This window comes from Oculina patagonica, chromosome 12 (genome assembly GCF_052425735.1).
Source record: "Oculina patagonica isolate OP01 chromosome 12, crgOcupat, whole genome shotgun sequence".
Lineage (NCBI taxonomy): Eukaryota > Metazoa > Cnidaria > Anthozoa > Scleractinia > Oculinidae > Oculina > Oculina patagonica.
This window is the reverse complement of record NC_135769.1, coordinates 13,318,382-13,340,806: the sequence shown is the minus strand read 5'-3', so window position 1 is coordinate 13,340,806 and position 22,425 is coordinate 13,318,382. Positions and strand designations below refer to the sequence as shown.

Below are 22,425 nucleotides of genomic sequence, written 5' to 3'. Positions count from 1 at the left end.
AAAGAAAGAAAAATTGCCTGGGCTCAATGCAGGAAAACTACGCTCTTCCGGTCAGCGTGAATCCTTGCATGAGTAGTCTAAACATCTGCTCATAAGAAGTTATTTTAAAATCCTAAAATTAACCACAAGCCATGGGTAGGAAGAATTTGTACATTAACCCAGTTAAAAGCGAATCAGATGAAACATGCAGTGGGATACGATTCATTCATATTCAGTACCATTTCGCTCGCGTGACCGTTTTCAAGCATTTGACTGAAAAAATTATCACGATGCCAATCGAAAACTATTGCACTACATATATGTGATTAAATTAAATTGTTATCAATTGTAATTAAGTCAAGGAGAAAGAAAAGAAAGAAACAACTTTTAAAAGGTTTTCTAGGAATAGTCTCTTATAAAAGCTGACGTCGACAGAGCGTAATCAATAAATGCCCGTGGATTCCGTCACGCATGAATGGGTCGTGCGTGATGTCATGATGTCATTTGCATATAGCCAGTTGACGTAAAGATCGGTCATATATAGTAACACGCGAGGAACACAACGAAAGATAATCGATTTACAGGTAGGCAAAGCGATCAAAATATATTTCATTTCATTCAAGCGTCCTGTGATTATTACTTTTAGTATTAATTCTTGCGTTCCTTGTCTTCTCTAGCGTGCAAAATCAGACAGCAAAAGAAATTATTCAAAGCAGCTCGTTTGAAGATAAAAGTAATGCTTCCGATATTTGAATTTATCGAGGAAAATATTATTGGAGGAAATACAAGATTTGTAGGACCTTATGGTGAAAAGAAAGGTATTTAAACCCTGTATACATATATATTTCAGTATAATATTAGCGGTTAAAGAGGGTATTACACAAAACTAGCTACAGAAATATGATTTTGCTATCTTGCAGCGCCGTACTCCGGTGTCGTAATCGACACAAGGTTTCTAGAAGCTGGACTCGCTCAGCTTTTAATTCTATTCGATATAAAAACATTATCCCATATACCCTTGTTATGATGCATGTCGTATTTTCAATTTTTGTACTTTACTTGATATATCTTTATACTCAGTTTATACAATCTGTCACTTAACCGGAACATCCGTCATTAGCATAAATTTCTATCATGGCCGGTCGCTTTATAGTGTCTTGGCTGGTTGCCTTTGTCAAAACGCTTTCTACCCGTTAAATGTTGTTTTGTGGTATATTATTATTTTAATACTCGTAGTTGAGTCAGGCTTATTATAATTTAAGCGAGAAGGTCAACTAAAAATGTTTTAAAAGGTCATCATGCAAGGCTCTGTGAGGAATGTAAGGAGCCCTCTGGCTGACATCAGGAACGGACTAGGCTAATGACAGAATACTGAAGTGATAATTATGTCAAGTACAATTTTTTTTGAAAACTCTGGCGCATCTTCGAAATCTTCCTGCAAGAGTATTCGTTTTTTGTTTACACTGCGCCGAAAGCAGCTGACACATGGAGGACATAAAAGCCCGCAGAAAAAAAAAAATAAAATAAAATAAATAAAAGCCGACAGTTCTTGCAAACCATCTGAAAAGAGCGCTGAACAAGCAAAACAACAAAACAAAATTTGCATGGTTCATTGAGCTACGAGGACCAACTAGGGAACGTGCAGAGGAGGTTCATCCGAATCATCTCGAAGCCTTGTAATTATAATATTTTAATGCAACACAATGCGGTTTTGAGTGTTGTTTTTATAACCCAAAAATGCCGCCAGCTACGCAGGCTAATCGTTTGCAAGGACCTTAACGCCTTACGTCACGCATGTAATCCGGACATTCGTCTGTCATCTTTGCGGAGGTTCAAATTTCGTGCCATACCGATCGTTCTCAAACAGTTAATCACTTATACGTGGCAATCGCTGGTGAAATATTGGAATTTTTTCAGAGGAGCAAGCTTTTACCTTCCTGACCGTAAATAGTTTCTCCAGTGCCTCCTACGCAGACTCACCCTACATTATAAAGTCTGAAATATTCATTTTGAAAACGCCGTCAAACGTAGAGCGCGTTTTCAAAACGTGCAGTTTTATTGCAATCGTTAATAGAAGGCATGCATAATCGCACTGGAACACGATAAAAACTTAACTGTTATTACTACATCATACCTATTATTATCGTTATAAAATTATTTTCAAAAACCAGTACTAGTGGCAAAAATGGTGTTGTTTTAGGTGAATATTTATTGTCTAAACTGAGCACAAATGTGACAAATTTATAACGCAGTATGTTTTCTTTTTTAGTTATTTATTGTGACTACACAGCTTCTGGCAAGTAAGTGAATACGAAAAGTACTGTAAGAAAAACACTCTTTGCAGTTTAGAACGCATGCATAACGTTCAAGTGTTACTTTTTGCTTATTGAAAGTTTTTCTCAGCAAACATTTCCTGTTTCCTCTATGCAACACGCCTGCGGGGAATCATGGTAGCTGTATTCGTTGTTGCCAAGTCCAGTGGGGCGCTTTCCATTTGACCAAAAAATCCGGTAATTTCGGAACAAGGACGAAAGGTACAGAAATTTCCTGGGAAAGTTTCCAGAAAATCCGGAAAGTGTTGACTTTCCGAAATGCGAACCATTCAACCGAAAACCCCGGAAATTCCAGAAGCAAAATCAAATGGAACTGAAAGTTCCCGGAAATTGTTTTCGAAAATTTGGGTCTACCTTGCAAGGTTGTCCTCTTTTCCGGAAATTTTGGAAAAAGCTACCATTTTACACTCAGCCTAAGTTCCTTCGGTAGAAAATTTAGCGATTTGTGCAGCTGATAGCAGCTATATGTGTTAAGGAAGCATTCTTGAAACTCCAAATAAAAAATTTAGGTGAACTCGGTTGTTTTTCGTTGTTGTTTTGCAGGCGGCAGCATAGAAATGTACAAATATTTATAACGCGCGTGCAGGCTACGCTCATTAAACTTTTTGGGTTGGCGACTATTTCGTTGCTTGTAGTGTGCCTTTTGAAAGGTTCCTGTATTTGTGGCCACAATGTCATTCATGGAGTTTATTTTCAGTGCTCGGAATGCTTTTTATTTGCAAAAATAGCGAGTTATATCACTTATATGTGCAGGAAACCAGCCACAGTGCATTATTTTAATACAGAATTTGTTAGAAATTTCCATATTTGACGCACTACCTGACCATATGCAAAGTTTGCTTTGCCTTCAGTGCAGTCAACCGGAAAAGTTGAAAAATGCTGTTCCATTTGCCACTGGAATTTTCTGGAAACTGAAACCAGAAGTTTTGGTCGAATGGAAAGCGCCCCAGGACACTTTTTGTTGGTCACAACTTCCATGATTCAGCTGATGATTCTCTACAAGCACGTCTTATAGCACAGATATTGTTGACGTCACCTATTGTCATTAATGTGCCAACCAGAAAACTATTGGCTAGCGAAACAAAGAGTTCTTTTGTTTAAATTGTTGGACATTTAAATAACAAAGACAATGTTTGTAAACAAATATCTTCCCTATAGAGGGAAAAGACGAGTAGAACTTGAACCACCGGGCCCTGCCTTTAATGCGTGTTTCACAGATGTTATCAATTCTGGGAAAAACAAATAAACAAACAAACAAATATAAAATATGAAATCTTACTTCTTACCAAAAAGTGAAACCTGGTATCCATTTTCCACAATCTGTAATTCTCTTTCATAAACAAGAGAGGAAATATCCTCTCCTGTCATAAGAAACGTAGATTTTCTTTGTAAGGATGCTTATCTGAATCAATCTCGGATTTCTTTTGACTCTCTTAGGTTATTAAATTTAAGTGTTTTTTTTTTTTCCACGACGGCGAGGAGCTAGTTATAATTTACCTTGTGTTCCTATTCGCCAGGCCTCTCAGGTTTATCGAGAACTACATCCGGGACTATGTTTACCCATTTTACGCCAACACCCACACAACCACAAGTGTGACGTCACGACAGACGACGAGATTTAGGCAAGAGGCACGGTAAGCGATGTAGATCATTAGGGAGGTTATATTGGCTTCGGGCTGAAGTCATCAGGTGTCACTGCAGTAACAGGAGATCGTATTGATTAACTGAAAACCCTTTAAATAGTGGTTTACTGTAAAAGAAAAAAAAAAAAAACACCGAAGATCGACAAAGGTACAGTAAGCCAAAATGGAACACGGGGATGGTTAAAGATTTGGGAAATTTCAAACAGATTACAAGCGTCAAACTTGAGAAATTCAGGCGTTACTTTTGCCAGATGCACCCGACCCTTGAAGTAGCGTATTTGAAATTAAATCTTTATTTTTAGCTTTCTTGTTCCCAAGATGCAATAGGTATGCAAACTGTGGCAATTACAAGTACAACTGGTATAGTTTACTTTGTATTGCATTGTAGTTTGCGGTAGTTTTGACATCTTCAAACGACAAGAGAAGCCAGACAAGTTAATTGTTAAAAGAAATTAAACAACTTGTCTTCTAAAGGCCGGTTCTCATATAATTGCCCCGATCGTTTTTATCGCCTCTGTCACTTACATAAACATGACGTTTTCATGCGTTCGGGGTGATTATATGAGAACATCACACAGACAATCGATAACGTCTGCGGCAAAGGCTGCGGCGATTGGGGCGAACACGATCGCTTGGATCGCCCGTGTTGTATCCTCCTTGCTTCTCTTTCCCTTTTTCACCGTAAAACTGCAATAACAGAAAGGATAGGAGGCCGCAAGTTTTGCTCTCTCATTGAAGGCTGCCATTGTGTTAGATCTAGGGCTAAAATGTTTGTTTTTTGTAGGTCTTCGCTCATACCAGGCGATCGGAACGATCATATGAGAACCCCCGATCGCTTCCAATCGCTTCGATCGCCTACGATTGCCTCAGTATTTGCAAACGATCGATGCGATAGAAACGATCGGGCGAACATATGAGTACTAACCTTAACTATTGTTATTTTTGTTTGTTGCTGCAGTTCTATTATAAAAGAATGCGTGAATGCTACAGATGAAGATGTGGTGGTGTTCACAGGAAGTGGTACGACAAGTGCCATTCACAAGTTAATTCACGCTCTGCAGCTGGAGGAAAGGAAACATGAAAAACATGTAAGTACCTTGATCATCATTGAGCTAACGCATGTGATATAGTTATTAAATACAAAAACGTTTCCTTTCTTTCAGGTTGTGTTCGTCGGTCCTTTTGAACATCACTCAAATATTTTGCCATGGAAGGAAACTGGAGCAAAGGTATATCATAGGGCATATTTTAATGACGTATCCATTCATTTCCCGAGGTTACTTTTAACTCTGAGTTATTCTCCACAAAGCTAGTGACTATAAGGTCAGACGACACACTCATTTTAAGTCAATGTTACCCATGATAACCTGATAGCATTGTAACTGTTGGACTAACCTTATACGTAGACATTTTTTTTGTACATGTTTCGTTGACCTCTCTGATCGGTGACGTCACCTAGCTACCAGAGAAGAGTGCTTAAATGAACTGAGAACGCGGCCAGCCGGTAGATTTGGCTCGCGTGTAACATCATAAGTTGTCTTCTAATGGAAAAAGACGTTAGCCATCTTGAGGATAACACCTGGGTTACGGTCCGTCACGTTTATCTCTACAGATTGTGCGAATAGATGACAATGATGAAGGAACAGTGGATATGGACATGCTTCAGGAAAATCTTCAGGTAAAAAAAAAAGATTGCTTCTATCAGAGTGGTATAACATAGAGGAAAACCTCGGGAGTCCACCTCAGATGACTCACGTGGTCGTGAAAGTAGGACGCCACGTTTAAACTCTCCCCCCCCCCCCCCCCCCCACTTAGCTTTGCCAAACATATTTCAGTGCTTGCGTTAGAAGTATTTCTATTCAGTGGCGATAATGCCTCGTGCTTCAGATGACTGACTCATGTACATTCCACTGCAAAGGCTATATTTGTTTCTTGCGTATAATGCTGAAATCTTTGGACGCTCATGACACGGTGTAATTTGTCTAAGATCTGTTTTACCAGATCCATTAATTCTTAGCGTTTTTTTTTTTCGTGTTTTAGAAATATAAATCGGCAAATTACTTCATGTACGTGGCGTTTTCAGCGGCTTCAAATGTGACAGGAATCCTGACAGATACTGTGGCTGTAGCTGAACTGTGTCACAAATATGGCGCCTTATCTTTCTGGGATTATGCCGCAGCCGGTCCATACCTCAAGATCGACATGAATCCGACACAGAATGGGTAAGGAAAGAGGTTGTTTTTTTACAAAAGCTATAGTTGAAATCACTTACTTCGCTTTTCATCACAGTACAGCAAACACAAACTCAAAATGTCGCGGCCATCTTAGTTCGTACTGTGTTCATGCCGTCCCAGCGACTGATTTTATGTTGTTTATACTAATAATAATTTAATAATAATTTATACCTTTATATAGCGCTAAAACTATAAATATTCTAAAGCGCTGTTAACAATATGTAAAAATAATATAAAAATATAAAAATTAGAATGAACCTGTTTTATACTATATTAAACGGCCAGCCAGAATTTGTCTGGCTTTCCTAGATCTTCACCAAGCTCGGTAAGAAAGAGTCTGTGCATGATATCAGGCGCTGATAACGCTTTAAAAAATTTTACTGAACAAGCAATTTTAATTAAACTTTGGTAGACCCCAGGACGGACCATTTTACAGTATGACGTAAATTAGACTACGAACCTGAGTTTCTTTCCACGACGTGAAAAATGTCGGGTAAAACACGGTTGGTTTGTAGCCATAGTTTATAATAGCTAAATGTATTACAATGTTGTAGTTTTGATTTTGATTTTATTATGCTGCAGGTATAAAGATGCAGTTTTTCTTTCCCCTCATAAGTTCGTTGGAGGCACTGGCACTCCAGGTAAGCTTACGCCAGTATTTGGTTGTTTGATTGAAGACACGTGACTTATACTAAGTACACCGTATTCAACTGTTTTTTCAGGTTTGCTTATTGCTAAGAAAAGTGTGTTCAAGAACCCAGTCCCAGGCGGTTGTGGAGGCGGAACAGTGTTATTTGTAAGTTATTCTTTTTTGAAAGATAGGACTTCCAAATATAAAAGCACTTCGGCAATCATAGTGAACGAACTGCTCTTTGTGATCGAGAACTGGGGTCTGTTCATCCGTAAACAAGTTCAAGATCAAGCTTTAGGCGTAGAACTTCTATTTTTTTCTAGTTAGGCACAGAACTTTGCTTCACTGGCTACTAGTACTGCCAGTCCATGTGGTAGTGTCGCACCCCTCATATCGTCTTAACAGTGATCGTCATGATTTATGGAACCAGGCTTTACTCGATAGAAAGCAACAAGTAATGTTTCGGAATTCCCTGCCCCTACTTTAGGTTATGTAAATATCGACCAAGTTTCTTAGTATCTGTCCAAGAAAGAGCGAACTTCGTTTGCGTCAATTCCCCTTTTTGTGTCCTGAACGCTTTCCTTTTCTTTTATCAGGTGACACGCGACACGCATTTATATTTGAAAGACATTGAAGAAAGAGAAGAAGGTGGAACACCAGCTATTGTGGAGTCAATACGGGCTGGTATGGTCTTCCAACTTAAACAGGTGAGATATAGTACGGGCAGTACGGGCTGGTATGGTCTTCCAACTTAAACAGGTGAGATATAGTACGGGCAGTACGGGCTGGTATGGTCTTCCAACTTAAACAGGTGCGAAGTTTTTAAACTTTATGGTGCATGCTTAGAGAGAAGCGAAGGAGTTGCCTGAGGCTTAACCGAGACGCACGTTGTAGCTCTGTCTCGCCTGACTTATAATTGACCGATTTTTATTAACTCGTGCAGCGCTGAAATTTAGAAAAACGTCTACGTTAATGGAAAATTAGACGCTGATTTTCCCTACATGTATTCATTTTAGATCACTCATTCTAACTGTCACGTGCTATCTTATTTCAGTCTGTAGGGACGACAATCATCGAAGAAAGAGAAGAACAGCTTTGCAAGTAAGTTTTTTTCATTTTTCTTTTTTTCACATATTTTTCTCGTTCTAAAGTTTGCGACGAAAAATTTGAATTATTATTGTTCGACCTTGTGCCGTCTCCAGATTTACGCACGTAAAGCAATTTCTCTTTTTCCTTTCCTTCTTAGAAAAGCGTTTGAAGCATTAAACGACAACCCAAACATCGCAATTCTAGGAAACGACACAGCTACACGTCTACCAATTTTCTCCATATTAATCTACCATCAGGACAGCGGTAAACTTGTGCATCATAACTTTGTCTCTGTGCTTCTGAACGATCTCTATGGCATCCAGGCGCGTGGAGGGTGCGCATGTGCAGGACCTTACGCGCAGGTAAGCCTTACAAAAGGTTTTCATTTATTGTGTGTGACTTGACATCCGGTATGGGAGGATCTGTACTTAATAGCATACGAGTTTCAGAGGATAAAAACAAAAAAAAGAAACAATACAATGGAGTGAGAAAGACAGGGCAAGAGCTGAGAATCTTTCCAAAAGCCGCTGGTTCCTATTTTCCTAACTGACCTGATGTAATCCTTTTTCTTCATTCTATTTCTAATTGCAGGATCTGCTTGGTCTCAATGAATCAATGGCCAAAAAGTTTATCTGGTTTCTAGAAAAACACGAAAAGTAAGCAAGCTTACTCACTTTATATTCTGTAAAGGACGCTTAGTTCTTTTCTTTTCTCCCCCGGAAAAACTTTTACCACCAAATGATTTCTTGTTCAATTCAAATTCAATAATAACAGTAAATAAAACTTCATAGCAAGCTAATGAAATTGACAGGCAACGTTCAGCAAATGTCAATTTTGACTTGTTCATTAACTTTGTTGACCTGCTAGACTAAAAGTATGCGTCAGTTGCTGTACAGCTGTGTATGAATTTGATTAGAGTGCATGCTCTTGAGATGCAAGATACATCGAACTTTTTGGATGTTCATCAAAATTGCTCTTTATTTTGTTGATGACAGTCTTTGACCGCTTTGTTTAAAGGAATATATTTGCTAGATTTGCTGTGATATTAGTTACGATTGCTTCCAGTTTATAAAGTGTTTTTGCCCTGGCGCTGATAGGCCGAGCAGACAACATTCTCGCTTTGGTTTAATAGGTGTGTGAGTGTAGCGAAACTAAACATATCTATTATTAAATGCGAAGACAAAAGGTTTTATTTTGTGATGTTTTGTTTTAGTGACGATGTAGGAGGTTTATTAAAGGAACCATTAGAAATAATGAAGTAAGTAGAACCCTAAGTAAGAAGTGTATGACTTGTTTTGTACAAAGTAGTGTCTTAGTGTTGCAAATATAGTAGAACCGTACTTCTGTATACTGAGTTTTGTAATGCGTTGATGCGATATTTTTGACAAAAATTACATATTACTGATTTGCTTTTCTGTCCAGACCTGGCTTTGCTAGAGTGGGTCTTCCTTACTTTATGAATGACAAAACAGTGGATTTTGTACTAAATGCTGTCAACATGGTAGCCACGCATGGCTGGAAATTATTACCGCAGGTCAGTGTACTCTAAAAACAGAACTGTGTTGGTTTGTTCGATGAAAAAAAGAACGGTCAAAAATCAGTTATCACCATCGAATTGTAGACATTCCGGTACCGTAAAAGGAATTTAGATAGTAAAATCGTAAACATGCTTCAATCATTAAGATGTTAACCCATCAACCAAACACTGCGAGTCAACTACTGTTCGACGCATTTTTAGGGCTTTATTGTGATAGAATGTGGAGGACGAGACAGGGCAGTCGAAAACAGATAATGAAAATGTTTCTTTTTAAAACGAATCTCCCGCGCGTCGCTTTTCGCGCTCTACTATGAAGACCCTGTCCCTGCCTGTATGCTGCTAAAGTGCGCTATAAACCTTCGCCCTTTGTTAATATGTTCTGGTTATGGTTGTCTGGTTAGCCTGAGCAAATTTTTGTTAATCGTGTTTTTGCAGTATCACTTTGATCCACACACGGGTGCTTGGGAACACAAGCAGTTTAAAAAGGACAACGGAGAAACCTTGTTCAGCTTATATGACGTAAACTATCAAGGAGCGACTGGAATGAACGTTAAAACAAATGAAGTATGCAGGGATTACGAAGGGTCACTTGATGTAAGCAATATTTAAATTTCACTTGATTTCAAGTATTGGTGTAAACCACATGAAAAAATGAAGCTACCCATACCAATAAGTTGTCGTTAATGTCTCATTATCTCATTATAAAGAAGTTCTCTTTTCTTGTCACTTTAGGATATTGCTGAAGCAGCTGAGAAAGTTTTCAAAGAGGCAGTTGATGTAAACAAGGTATAGAAAACTCTAAGAATACAACTACTGTGTTTTTTACTTGAGTGTCGAAAGTAATTTGTGTCCGTTTCCGTGTCCTTTGTGATTGGCCAGAGGGATTACATTGGTTTGGTTTTACGACACTCTATTAAAAATTGCTTTATAAAGTCATTGCAATAGCAAATGGTAGAAGAGTTTACAGTTAACATCAAGGCAGCAAATTTCATCGTGCTAAGGGTAATAAAAACAATTTACAACCAAGTCCATATTTTACCTGTGTCTTAATATATTTTTCAAGATAAATCAGTTTTTGATGAAATATTGCTGAGACTTATTTCTATTGCGTTTCTGAATTATTTATTTTATGTCAACACAGGAAATTTCCACAGCAGAGGAAGAAGTAATCGAGTTCACAGACGACAGGAACCAGTTAGTCTGGTTTCTTCAGCCAAATGAAGCGCAGTTTTACTTAGCGGCAGAGACATTAAAATATAAACCTAAACCTTTTGGCAGAGCCAAGCCTCCATTTAACCCAAGGCATGGTCATTCACCACGGATATCACCGCAGATATCTCCTGCTGGTTCAATTCCAAATTTACATTTGGATGGTCACGTGGTTAACGGTGTGGATACCGCGTCCAGCAGATCAAACACAGATTCATCTGGTGATTCAGATGATGCTACGCAGAAGCAAATGTCTCTGCGCGAGGACTGGCAACCAAAAGAGTCGCATAAAAAAGCTTCTGGTGGAAAAAAGAAGAAGTGCGTCATTCAAAAACTTAAGCATGCATTAGGCCATGTGTCTCAACACTAACATAGTTCAAACAAATCTACGCAGAAGCAAATTCTCTTCAAGTGCGCAAGGACTTGGAACCTAAAGAGTCGCATGAAAACGTTGCTGGTGGAAAAAAGTGCATCATTTAAAACATATAAGCATGCTTTACGCCACGTGTCTCAACACAATAATGTTTCAAAGAAATCTTCGCAGAAGCAATTTTTTTTTCAAGTGTGCGAGGAATGCAAACCTTAGCAGTTGCATAAAAAAGTTCCTGGTGGAAAAAAAGAAAAAATGCGTCGTGCTTTGGGCCATGTGTCTCAACACAAAAATATTTCAAAGAAATCTACGTACGCAAGAGGAAATTTCTCTTCAGGTGCGCTAGGATTGGGAACCTAAGGAGTCACATAAAAAGTAGCTAGTGAAAAAAAGAAAAAAGTGCGTCATTCAAAAACTTAAGCATGCTTGGGTCATGTGTTAAATATTTCAAAGAAATCTACGCAGAAGCAAATTCCTCTTCAATTGCGCGAGGACTGGGGACCTAAGAAGTCGCCCTTCTCGTCCCTAGAGCTGCTTGTCCGTTTTTAACAAAGAACAGCCTCGTTCCCAAGGCTTTTCCGGCCCGTTTCAAATTACCTGGGGAAAAGCCCTGGGAACAAGGTTGAACAAAGGAAATTCAAAATTTAGCAAATCCAATCAACCGTTTAAAAATCCCTTCGTTGAAAGGAATTTTGCTTCGGTTGATTTGATTGGCTTGATTTAAATTCCCTTTGTTAAAAATTAAGCCAATCAAATCATGTGTCCCCAGAGCTACTTGTTCCTCGTGCCCAGGCAAAGCCGGCTAAGAAGGACAAGGGTCTCTGGTGATGAGAATGAGGAGTCGCATAAAAAAGTAGCTAGTGAAAAAAAAAAATGCGTCATTCAAAAACTTAAGCATGCTTCAGCCATGTGTCTCAACACTAAAATGTTTCAAAAAATTATCACAGAAGTAAATTTCTCTTCAAGGCTCGTAGTGCCAGAATTGGAGGAAAACGTGTGCATAAATATTTATTTTGTAGATAAACATTATAATCATTTTACGACGTGTCGTTTCAACAGCGAGCGAGAACTGAAGAGATATACGAGATGTTGATGTGTGCATATTTTAATTTATATTTATTGGTGGTTTCTATTTCATGGTATTCCGGTTTTACAAAAATAATTTTTTACAATTGTTCACGTTATAATTTGAATAAAAGACTTCAGAGACAACTAAATGATTTGTTTACGGCTTTTATTTCACTCGAGAACTTGTTTCTGTAAACAGTCCACAGTCTATGACTATCTCTGCGTTTGCTCATTCGCAGGACGAGGAGAGCTGGAACGAGCTCAAGCACCCCTTCTCCTTACCGCCTTTCAGCTCTACTTTTAGGTTGGCCTCGCTCCATTTCTTTCGTTATTCTGTGACTGATACAAACAAACGGAACAAAATTATGTATCAGTCAATTTCAAGCGAGATCATCCCCCCGGGCAACCCCCGGGCATTTGACCGCTGCTGAGGCCCAGATAGTGAGGAATTTGATCGAACAGAAGCCCGGGTGGTCGGGCATTTGACCGTTGTCATAAACTAAAATTTGCTGATAAATAGGGCATGATTGTCCTTTTAGACCAAGTCTGTAGGCAAAACGACCGCAATTCAACGAGAAAACCGACTTACAATGACATTTCAGCCCCGACCGGTGGGGCATTTGACCGTGCAACTGGCCCACATAGTGGGGAATTTGATCAGACATTTTGAAAAAATTCAAATGCCCGGGGGTTTCCCCCCGGGGGGGGGGGTGATCTCGCTTGGAATTGACTGATACATTTACTGAATCCTCGTGACCTCTTTTGCTCCCGCGGTGGACAGTGATAAATTGGTTACACACGTCATGGACAAAGTTATTAGTTTCTAAAGAAACTGTCGTGCTGCGTCGGCGGTGAAATACTTAGTTGATTATCAGCTGGAAGTTGATGTCGTTCATTCAAGTAGATAAGCCGCATTAGCTGACATTTCGAGCGTTAGCCCTTTGTCGGAGCATTGGAAGATTATAATCCCAGTTGGTTATCAACTAATATCCCGATTTCTGGAACCTCCAGGGGAAACAAAAATTGCTTCGAGAAGTCGGGGGTAAAATTTTAAGTACTATCCAAGGAAAACGGAAATTGGTTCGAGAAATCGAGGGTTCAAGAAATCGGGATTCTACTGTAAGAGCGCACATCATGGCTGTGATTGGCAGTTACCTTATGGTCAGGCATTCGATTCAGAATCGTAAGGTCAGAGTTCAAGCACTGGCCGGGATCGTTGAGTTGTTTTTTTAGCAGTAGAATAGTTCCAGTGAATTGTTAGGGAAAACTGCTAAGGGATAACCTGCGATACCTGTCCAGGGAGAAGCAATCCTGGCCAGTTGATCCACTGCGCGTCAAGACTACAGACACACCCTCTTTTTTTCTTACGTACTCCGTTGAGCACTCACAGATGCCTCTCTCCATCCAGGTGTACAGGTGGTTTTCACTGTCACGCCACTGTCACGCCGCGAAAAAATAAATCCAAAACTATTGAGTCAAAAAAATCAAGAATATTACAGGTTGTAGAAAACTACTAAATAAACTTTTTGTCCAATTCTCAGGTCCGTATTTTGTTCCGTACTCGAGTTATCCGTCAAAATGTTTCACGCAAATTTAGAGAGAACAGTATGGAAACTCCATGATGGAGTCCAACTGGTTGGGCTCCAACATGGCCGCCGGAAATTAATGAAAACATCTGGCATTAAATTTTGCTACAAAAAGCGGTCCGATCACCCTCGTAAACAAGTAAACATTCGCATAAACACTTCTAGCAACACCTCAACTGTTCAGATTGTTAAAAATCGCAAAATAAGACATTTTTTAAAGAGAACGTGACAGCCTTCTGGCGGCCATCTTGGATCTCGTGTGACGAGAAACTCCGAAATTCAAAATGCTCTATCTTAAAGACGGCGATTGCTATCGAGCTAAAAACCTTCAAAACGATATATATTAAGGACATCTAATAGCCAATGATTTTAGAATTTTGATGACGTCACGGGTACCGGCGAATTTACTGCTGGGGGGTAACCCTGCGATCAACTGGCATCCCATCCAGGGGGAGTAGCAATACTCCTAGTCGCTTAATGCTACGCAAACCGGGATAAGCTCCGGCTGTATGGGCCACTTGGCTCGGACACAGACTTTATCTAACCTTACTCCGTTGAGCGTGAAGTGAAAAATAAAGCGCGCGTAAAAGAAGGAGTGCTGGGTGTCATATGTTATATCGAGTGTCCCTTGCGTTCGAGGATGATTGTTTCAATGGTTTGACCAGCGTGTCCCCAGACCCTACGGTCCATTTAGAACATATTCTTACGCGACAGAGGAGCCCTGGAGTTTCAAATCGAGATTTGACAATGGAAAACTTATTTAAACGCCTAATATAACAATAGTGCAAAAGTTTTTATTCGTGTGCAATACCATAAACTAAGCCATTCCTACTAACTTCTACTACAAAACAAGAAGCAATCTAACAAATTTACTCATCCAATTCAGGACAAAAAAGATACAGATATTTGAAGCAGAAGTCACAATAAATAATAATACCTATATATTTTATTAATTCTTGAGGTTCCTCATTAAAATCCAGCCAGTGGGCAAGCAGTGGAGCAAACAAACATACTTAATATAGTGGAACCCCTGATATAACGAACCCTGTATAACAAAGTCCTGATATAACGAACGATATTCGCTAACACGGCCGAAACAACAACATCTAATTTATTGTATTGAAATAGCACCATGGTATAATGAGGTCCCGTTATAACCAACACAATGCTCTAGTCCCTCAGCGCTTTGTTACATCGGGGTTTCACTGTGACTTGGCAATAAAAACGTGCACGAGTTCAACTTAATCCTAATGAATATCAGAATAATTCTCTAAAAATAATTACCGGTATAGACATTATACTGAAAAGTAGCTAAGAACTGCAAGAAAGCGAGTAAAACGTTGACGCTTTGCATCTGGACAGAAAATGTCACAAATTCGTTATACATAATTATATAGTAATACACTGTATTTTTATAAGTTTATCCATTACACTGGATACCAACGGTATTTAAATTATCGTGGATCCCTCCGGGTGTGTTGTTTTTATTCGTAAATCCACACTTTAAAAATATGTCGAGTGTTATTGATCTCAGAATTACTGATGTTGCGTGTGACAGAAAAGTGAAACTACGCTCCAACTTGTCACAAGACATTTAGCCTTGCATGTAGGAAGCAACATTTATACATAAAACAATTTACAGTAAGCTATGGGGGGGGGGGGGGCAGTTGACAGTTGACTGTAGAAGAGGAGCTTGGATTGCTCTATGTTCTGGTACACAATGATGTGGAAAGGATTATCATTTGAAAAGTCAAAATTGTGTAACATACAACAAAGGCCGTATATCGGCAAAGGTTGACCATCTTGCATTCTAAACAAATAATTCATTCTGTAGGAGTTGGTGTACATGTACTGTCAGGTTCCTGTTTAGGTGAAGCCTCCTCTTCACTGGCTGATTTTTCAGGGAATGATATTCCACTGATCTTTAACAGTTCTCTAAGGCCTTTGTTTTCTGACTCAATAGAAGCCATTTTCTCTTGTTCCTGTTGAATTGCTTCATCATCTATGTGGATTGCTTGTGCCATTACAGCGGCCATTTCACAGATTTGCTCAGTTTTAGCTTGTAACTCCTGAATGAATAAAATAGTACTGTAATTAAACTAACAAGATGTTCAAGGAGCTAAAAAGTATAATACATTTTTTATTTTGCTAGTGAAATACTTATTAGACAGATCTTTTTCTCTTATGCTGAGATAAACACGTAAGGATAAAAACAGAAGATCTGTCTAATAAGTACCGGTATCTCACCAGCAAAATATAAACAAAATATGCTGTCAATCGTTTGCACTCATTGATATTTGTATCCCACAGCCTCCCTCTGTGGGAACCCAGGCGTCTTGGGCTCTTTGACCCTCAGACCCCATCCTTCCAACCCCATCCTCCTAAGAAAGCAATACACTTTGTGCAAAAGAGCATAATAAACGCTAAAAATTAAGGTCATTGTACAGCATAAATTTTATGATAAATAAGATCTACAATCCACGCCACATTTTTTGGGACACTTGCCGTTTTTACACTTGAAACAGGGGGAAAAACTCGCAATTCCCCCTTCCCCATTACAATGTTGTGTGCCTTGAAAAAACAATGCCTCCCATTGCCATCTACCTTGCAACATTCTTTTGGGGGAAGAGGGTTCTTCATTTCTGAGAATTTGTAACAGAATGTCACATTACAGTTTTTAAAATGAGTGTCTCAAGTAATTATGGCATGAATTGTAGTACCTGGGGCTGGATACACCCTTTGAACATGTTATCTTAATGTTAACAATACACATAGAAAAAAAAATTGTATAAAACTACATAAGTTATAAAGAGAAACAAAATACCTTGTAATTGTTTAACTTCATGCAACCAGCATCAAGTCTATTTGCTTTGATTAGTCCAAAAACCTACAAATAAAGAAGCAGGCATGTACAGTGGAACCCCGATATAACGATATGCCAAGGGAGCGTAAAACTATTCGTTATTCGGGGTATCGTTCGCCCCGCGTGGCACCGAAATCGTATATCGGGGTCAGCTCATGTACTTCGTGTACTTCTACTGGATAATGAGGCTTAAAACACAGTATCATATTATCATACACTGTGTTAGGTATTGTAAGTATTGTTTTCAGGGTTGCTTTGACTGTGTTCTGTTATTCGTTATACCGGGGAGATTTTCGTCGGTTCGCTAATTCTCATCGTTATATCGGGAATATCGTTATTCGGATCGTTATTCGGGGTTCTGTCTCAACATTACTGTCTTTTGCCGGGACATAGAATATTCTCGTTATTCGGGAATTCGTTATATCGGTCGTCGGGGTTCCACTGTACATGTATACTCGTCTGTACAACTCTACCATAAAGACTGACTGACTGCTATTAAATTATATAAAAAAAAAACAACTGAAACCGGACTGTACACAAAACTATCATAATTTCTGTTTGTACATGCAGTCAGTTTTGCCATACTGAACAGCCAATAAGTTATTTTTGTAAGAAATCAAATTTAAGAAAAATATTTTTGAAAGGCACATTCAATAACATGTGCAATACGCATGTATTTCATGCACTTGTCACATATTTTTATTTTATTCCACACAAGTTTCAAACACAGTTTACTCTGTTAAGGTATCTGGGAGCAAATGGCAAGATTGAGAGAAAAATCTCAATAATTTTTTATACTGATCATAGGCTGATTCCCAGAAACATTCTTGATCCAAACTAGACAATAAATAATATCAGCTACAGTACATTTTATGTTTTCATGCACTTAAATAAAGTGATTTATTTTATCTGATTTACTGTAATTGAATAAATATAAATACCACACATGAACACATGTATTATTTTAACAAAAAAAAAGGATCTTAAACCAACTTGTTCTCTATATTTGGCCATAATGAGCTCCAAAGCTGACTGATATTCGGCAACTGATGTCTGAAGTTCAATATTTTCTTGCTGCAGTTCGCGTATGCGAGCATTCTCCTCCTGGCTTCCTAAAATAAGTGTGCTGCGAGGCCTGCGGTTTGCCACCTCATTAAGGTCACTGACTACCTCATGATACTGAAAGGAAGAAAAGCAAATGGTCGTCCAGTCATTATAACGTTCAGACAGTAAAGAGCAGCCTGAAAAAATAACATTATTCTTATGCACAGAATTCAAACATTAATAATTCACTAAAGGGCTGAGAACATTCAATTTGCAAGTTTTGTTTATATAGAAGTACCACGCTCCCCAAGGGATTGCCAGAAAGAACAATTACAAAACTGTAGCAGTGATTAGGTTTGGCATACTTTTCTAAAATGGCTAATTTTTGTAAATGAAAATAAGATTTGGATATGTAAATATCCTTTGTAGTATACTAACGTAAAATCACTGAGTTCAAATACAACTGTTACAAATAATTTACGAAGTTCACATGGTCTCTTGTATGGCTGTATTAACTGTAGATTGTGATTGCTTTTGTTTGAAAATATTTAACATTAAAATAGTGAATTCATTCTTTAGTTATCAAAGTTCAATATATGTAGTGGGGTTAAATTTGGGTAAAATTAGGTCAAGAGAACTGCAAACTGTACTAGTTCAAAATAGCAGGGTGTCTGAAATAACAGAGTTCTGGCAGGGGTATTTTGCAGAAAATGCAGAATGCAACATGATGGTGACGGAATGGCGATAATATGACCAACAAATATAAGCTAACTACTGGTTAGCTTTGATACCACACATGTACACATGTACATAATATACCCCTGCAAAATAATCCTGCCGACAGAGTTCTAAGGTAGATAGCACAGTTATTTTGGAGCGATTTTACAATATGATGCAAGGCCACTTATTTACATATCTCTGAATGCTCTTTTAGAACATCGCATATAGAAACAAAAGGAACTATTCCAATTCCATGGGATGCAAATTAGTGGCCCAGTATTCTAGAGTTTAGATGTTATTTTACAGCAAATAGCTGGAAAATACAGCCAAATCCAAGAGGAATGAGTTTTTGTTTGAGAAAGTGGGGTAGAGGGGTCCTACTGTACCAAATTCAGAGCTCAAATCCAGAGCTGATGGTACTACATGCAGCCTGGATATAAATTGAGAGTCCAGCTAATCAAAAATGCAAAGTTAAAAATTCCAAGAAAAATACTTCCAATGCCAATTTCACTGCATGATGGCGATGTCCCTTTTCAAGAACAAAATGGAATGATTTCAATGAAGTTCTCTTTATACCATAACCGAGAAAATTCTCGCATGCTGATTGGTCCAAAGTTATGGTCGATGAGAGTACAGACCATAAAAGTGACGTCAGATCACGCCACGTACACGCACGGGCTAGAAATGTGTACGTTTGGTCTCCATAAATGAAAGCGAATTTCATCTTCTTTTGTTTGAATCAAGTACGCATTTGTTTTCAGAATTCAGAATTGGACTTCTTCAACTCAACAGAAAATTTACCAGGCTTTTGAATTTTTTGTCTAACTGAAAAGAATGGTGCTAGCGAACCGGCAGTGAACTCAGGGAATGAGCGTGAACAAGATCTTCAGAAAGAAAAATCATCTTGCCGCTTCTAGCGATAGGCACACACTCAACGAGAGAATATTAAAAAGGTAATTAAAATTGTTATTCTTTGAATTCTTGTTCATCTTCTTTTGTATCATTGTCCTTTTCATGTGTCGGGTATCTTTACGTCCCACCGGCAAAGTTTCTTCACTGTCAGGCATAACTTTTGATAGATAATTGTTCAAGTTTTTTATGGTTTAAAACAAATCGACCACATTTTTCCATTGCCTACACTATTATTATAAGACAATAGAAATGACGCCATAAAATGTCCAAAACTTTGCAGTGAAACCACTCACCTAACGGCTCGTGGTTCCACTTGAGTTTTGAACATTTTCTGACGTCATTTCTATGGTCTATAATTTAACAATTAGACTACAAGCCCGAGTTTTCTATGGGTAAATAGTCAACGAGGCGCAGCCGAGTGGCTATCGCTCATAGAAAACGAGGGCGAGCAATGTAATTGTTTTAGTAGAAACTCAAAAGGATTGTAGTCCAAAACCTACAATATTGTGCACTTTGAAGACAAAAATCAAGAAAATTTACTGCTTAAAGAGCTACGCGCGCGCGCAACTGTTTTCTATCGGCGAATAGAAAACAGTGGGAGAGCCAATCAGATTTACGGATTTCCAATAGAACACAGCCCAGCCAAGTTTATAATAAAAGAGTTTATATAATAACCTGAATTCTACGCGCATTTGATTGGTTCTTACTTATGATCTGGTACGACACATATTGACGTCCGGGCGGTGTGACTCACGCGTGTGATCAGAGTTCATAGTCCAATCAGAGTTGTCGGCAGTTTTTCAACTTGCGGGGCCAAAGCAAGTCGCTTACATCTTCAGTGGACATACGCAGCATCGTTCACCTTTCAATAACTGGGCGAAAGCTGAAGAAGACGGTATATAGAAATCCGAATCTGTATGAAAGTGAGTGTTGTACAGTTGGACGCACGAAACAAAAATCGGCGCTTTGGGCAGTGACATTCTTGGATAGGTAGTTTATGACTTATTACCATTTTTCTTTTTTCTCGGATTACAGTGCTTCGTGTTAACAAAACTTAATAGTGAATAAAAAATAGCCGGCGGCGGCGCTAGGGCACTGAAGTCTTGTGTTATTATAAAAACAAAAGATTCCATTTTGCGTGGGTCTGTTCAGTAAGATCACAGATGACGTCAAGTGATGACGTCATCAGTGACCCACTTGCCTTCGGCTTGTGGGCCACTTCTTTTGTTCATACCACATTTTGACGTCATCTGTGATCTATAACTGAACAGACGCACGGCAAAATGGAATCTATTTGTTAAGTAGACCATGGAAAAATGTGGTCGATTTATTAAATGCATGTAACATTTTCTAAATAGCATTCCAATGAAAGCCCGACGAAAATCGTCCAATTCGTAACAACGATTTCTTGCTCTATAGTTAATTGACAAATGCTTAAGGTGAAGGGCTTGCAGAAGAATAATATAGGCCTTAGCTTGTAAGTTGTTAGCTCGAATATGAGCTGTTTTTCTAGTCAACCCATTTAAGCTTAATTTAGGAAGATTTTGATATTTTTATTTACTACGAACGTAACATGCAGTGATTGATAAACAAAACGGTTATGAACGACAAACAACCTTAAAGCTTTGCACTGCTACTGTTACTAACTTACTTAATAAATATAAAACCTTGTTATTTGAGAATGAATACATGTACCACTGTCATCACAGTTTCGCGTATCGAAAAAAATAAGCTTACCTGCTTCATAGCATCCAGTTTAAAGTGTAGATTGTTTGCTTGACTAATGAGTGTATCTGATGAGCCATTATGCTCGCGAAGACGAGATGCCAGACGTTTAGCGTCTAATAACAACTGGTCCATTTCACTATAAAATCGATGTTGTTTTCTGTCGTTTCAGTAATAATCCGCCATTTTGAACTTCGCTTATTACAGAAACCGCTGACTCAAAATAAACTGAAAAGACTCATACAAAATGTTTATATAACATAAAAATAACGAAGTTTTCCGTGTGGTCAGGATGGCCGAGCGGTCTAAGGCGCTGCGTTCAGGTCGCAGTCTACTCTTGTAGGCGTGGGTTCGAATCCCACTTCTGACACATCTTTTTTTTCTTACCCTTTTTTAGTCTCTAAGTTTCAAAAAGTTTTCTTTGGGCTTCCTTTAATTATTTAAGCGTATTATTTCATCACTCTTTTCTCTGAAAAATAATATTCCAATTTTATAGCGGCAAGCGAACTACTACTGCAAACGCCATCAAAAAAGCTATCATATTTGCCCCCCCCCCCCCCCCCCCCCCCCCCGTCTTCGCCCCACCCCCCAAAAAAAAAAAAAAATACCCCCCCCCAACCCCCCCCCCCAAAAAAAGGGAAAATTTTTTTTTTTTTTTTTTATTTATAAAAAATTTTTTTTTTAAACCCCCCGTGGCTCTTTTGTAAAAATTTTTTTTTTTTCTTTTATCCCCCCCCCGATATAACCCCCCCCCCCTAACGCCCCCCCCCAAACCCCCTAAAATTGTATAAGCCCAGGGCTTATAACCGGAAATCTACGGATTCTTTTTAATTGGTCCAAAGGTTCTGGGAGAGGACGACTACCTCCAAGAACCCTGAAGCATGTGTGTCCCACAAAATAAAATATACATTTCGTTTAACCCTTTCACTCCTAAACGCGCATTCAGGCGCTAGTGGAGGTGCATTGATTCACTTGTGACGTCATTAATTAGCACGTCAGTGGAATTTCGTGATAAGAATCTGATAGAGCTTGAATCGACCTTTCTACAGGACTGTTCTTTTTGAATATCAGTTGCATTCTGACAGAGCTAATCAAAGAAAAACAAAATCCATTTTTGGTGCAAAATCGTTGCTAAACAGGCCAGTACACCTGTAATTGGTCAATTGGTCATCCTTTTCAGGGTTTTTCATTGATAATGTCAAAACTTTTTTGACTAAAAGATAGGATATGAAGAGTACAAAGTAACGAGAATAAGAAAACGAAAAAAAAGGAAGCAAAAGGGGCAAAAAAAAAATTTGGAACGGTTCAGCAAAAAAAAAAAGACCAAATTTTGGCTTATGCGCATGCACCAAAGTAAAATATTGTACATGTACATTTTTACACTGAATCTTTATGAAAATGTTGCTGAAGTGTAAAAAAAGTGCTTCTTTAGCAAAGTTGAGGTAAATTCCAGACCATAGCACCAAAATTTCAGTTTAGCGG

The 22,425-nt window shown here is 38.6% G+C and overlaps 2 protein-coding genes and 1 non-coding gene across 5 annotated transcripts; 2 read left to right on the top strand and 1 right to left on the bottom strand.

Annotated features, from left to right (window-relative positions):
* LOC144632686 (putative cysteine desulfurase) lies at positions 1-12,242 on the top strand. Of its 3 annotated transcripts, none has more exons than XM_078491389.1 (20): positions 1-563; positions 657-797; positions 2,249-2,279; positions 3,830-3,946; positions 4,914-5,043; positions 5,119-5,184; positions 5,568-5,633; positions 5,996-6,177; positions 6,772-6,830; positions 6,912-6,985; positions 7,417-7,527; positions 7,875-7,921; positions 8,067-8,271; positions 8,501-8,565; positions 9,123-9,167; positions 9,332-9,443; positions 9,882-10,040; positions 10,179-10,232; positions 10,588-10,973; positions 12,085-12,242. In XM_078491389.1, the coding sequence occupies exons 2-20, from the start codon at positions 716-718 to the stop codon at positions 12,116-12,118; spliced, it is 2,025 nt and encodes a 674-aa protein (XP_078347515.1). In that variant the 5' UTR covers positions 1-563; positions 657-715; the 3' UTR covers positions 12,119-12,242. The 3 variants fall into 3 exon arrangements, 2 of the variants coding, with proteins under 2 accessions (XP_078347515.1, XP_078347514.1); XR_013566931.1 differs by having other exon boundaries at positions 2-563; positions 10,588-11,085; positions 11,237-12,242; XM_078491388.1 differs by having other exon boundaries at positions 2-563; positions 10,588-12,242.
* A 2,211-nt stretch (positions 12,243-14,453) lies between these two features.
* On the bottom strand, positions 14,454-21,157 carry LOC144632214 (FGFR1 oncogene partner 2 homolog). Its single transcript, XM_078490809.1, has 4 exons — positions 20,956-21,157; positions 17,536-17,721; positions 16,504-16,566; positions 14,454-15,748 (listed from the first exon to the last, which is right to left on the bottom strand). Exons 1-4 carry the CDS (start codon positions 21,076-21,078, stop codon positions 15,503-15,505), a joined length of 618 nt encoding a protein of 205 aa, XP_078346935.1. The 5' UTR covers positions 21,079-21,157; the 3' UTR covers positions 14,454-15,502.
* Positions 21,158-21,229: 72 nt separating this feature from the next.
* On the top strand, positions 21,230-21,313 carry Trnal-cag (transfer RNA leucine (anticodon CAG)). Its single transcript has one exon. It is a non-coding gene; the product is annotated as a tRNA-Leu (tRNA).
* The last annotated feature ends 1,112 nt before the right edge of the window (positions 21,314-22,425 follow it).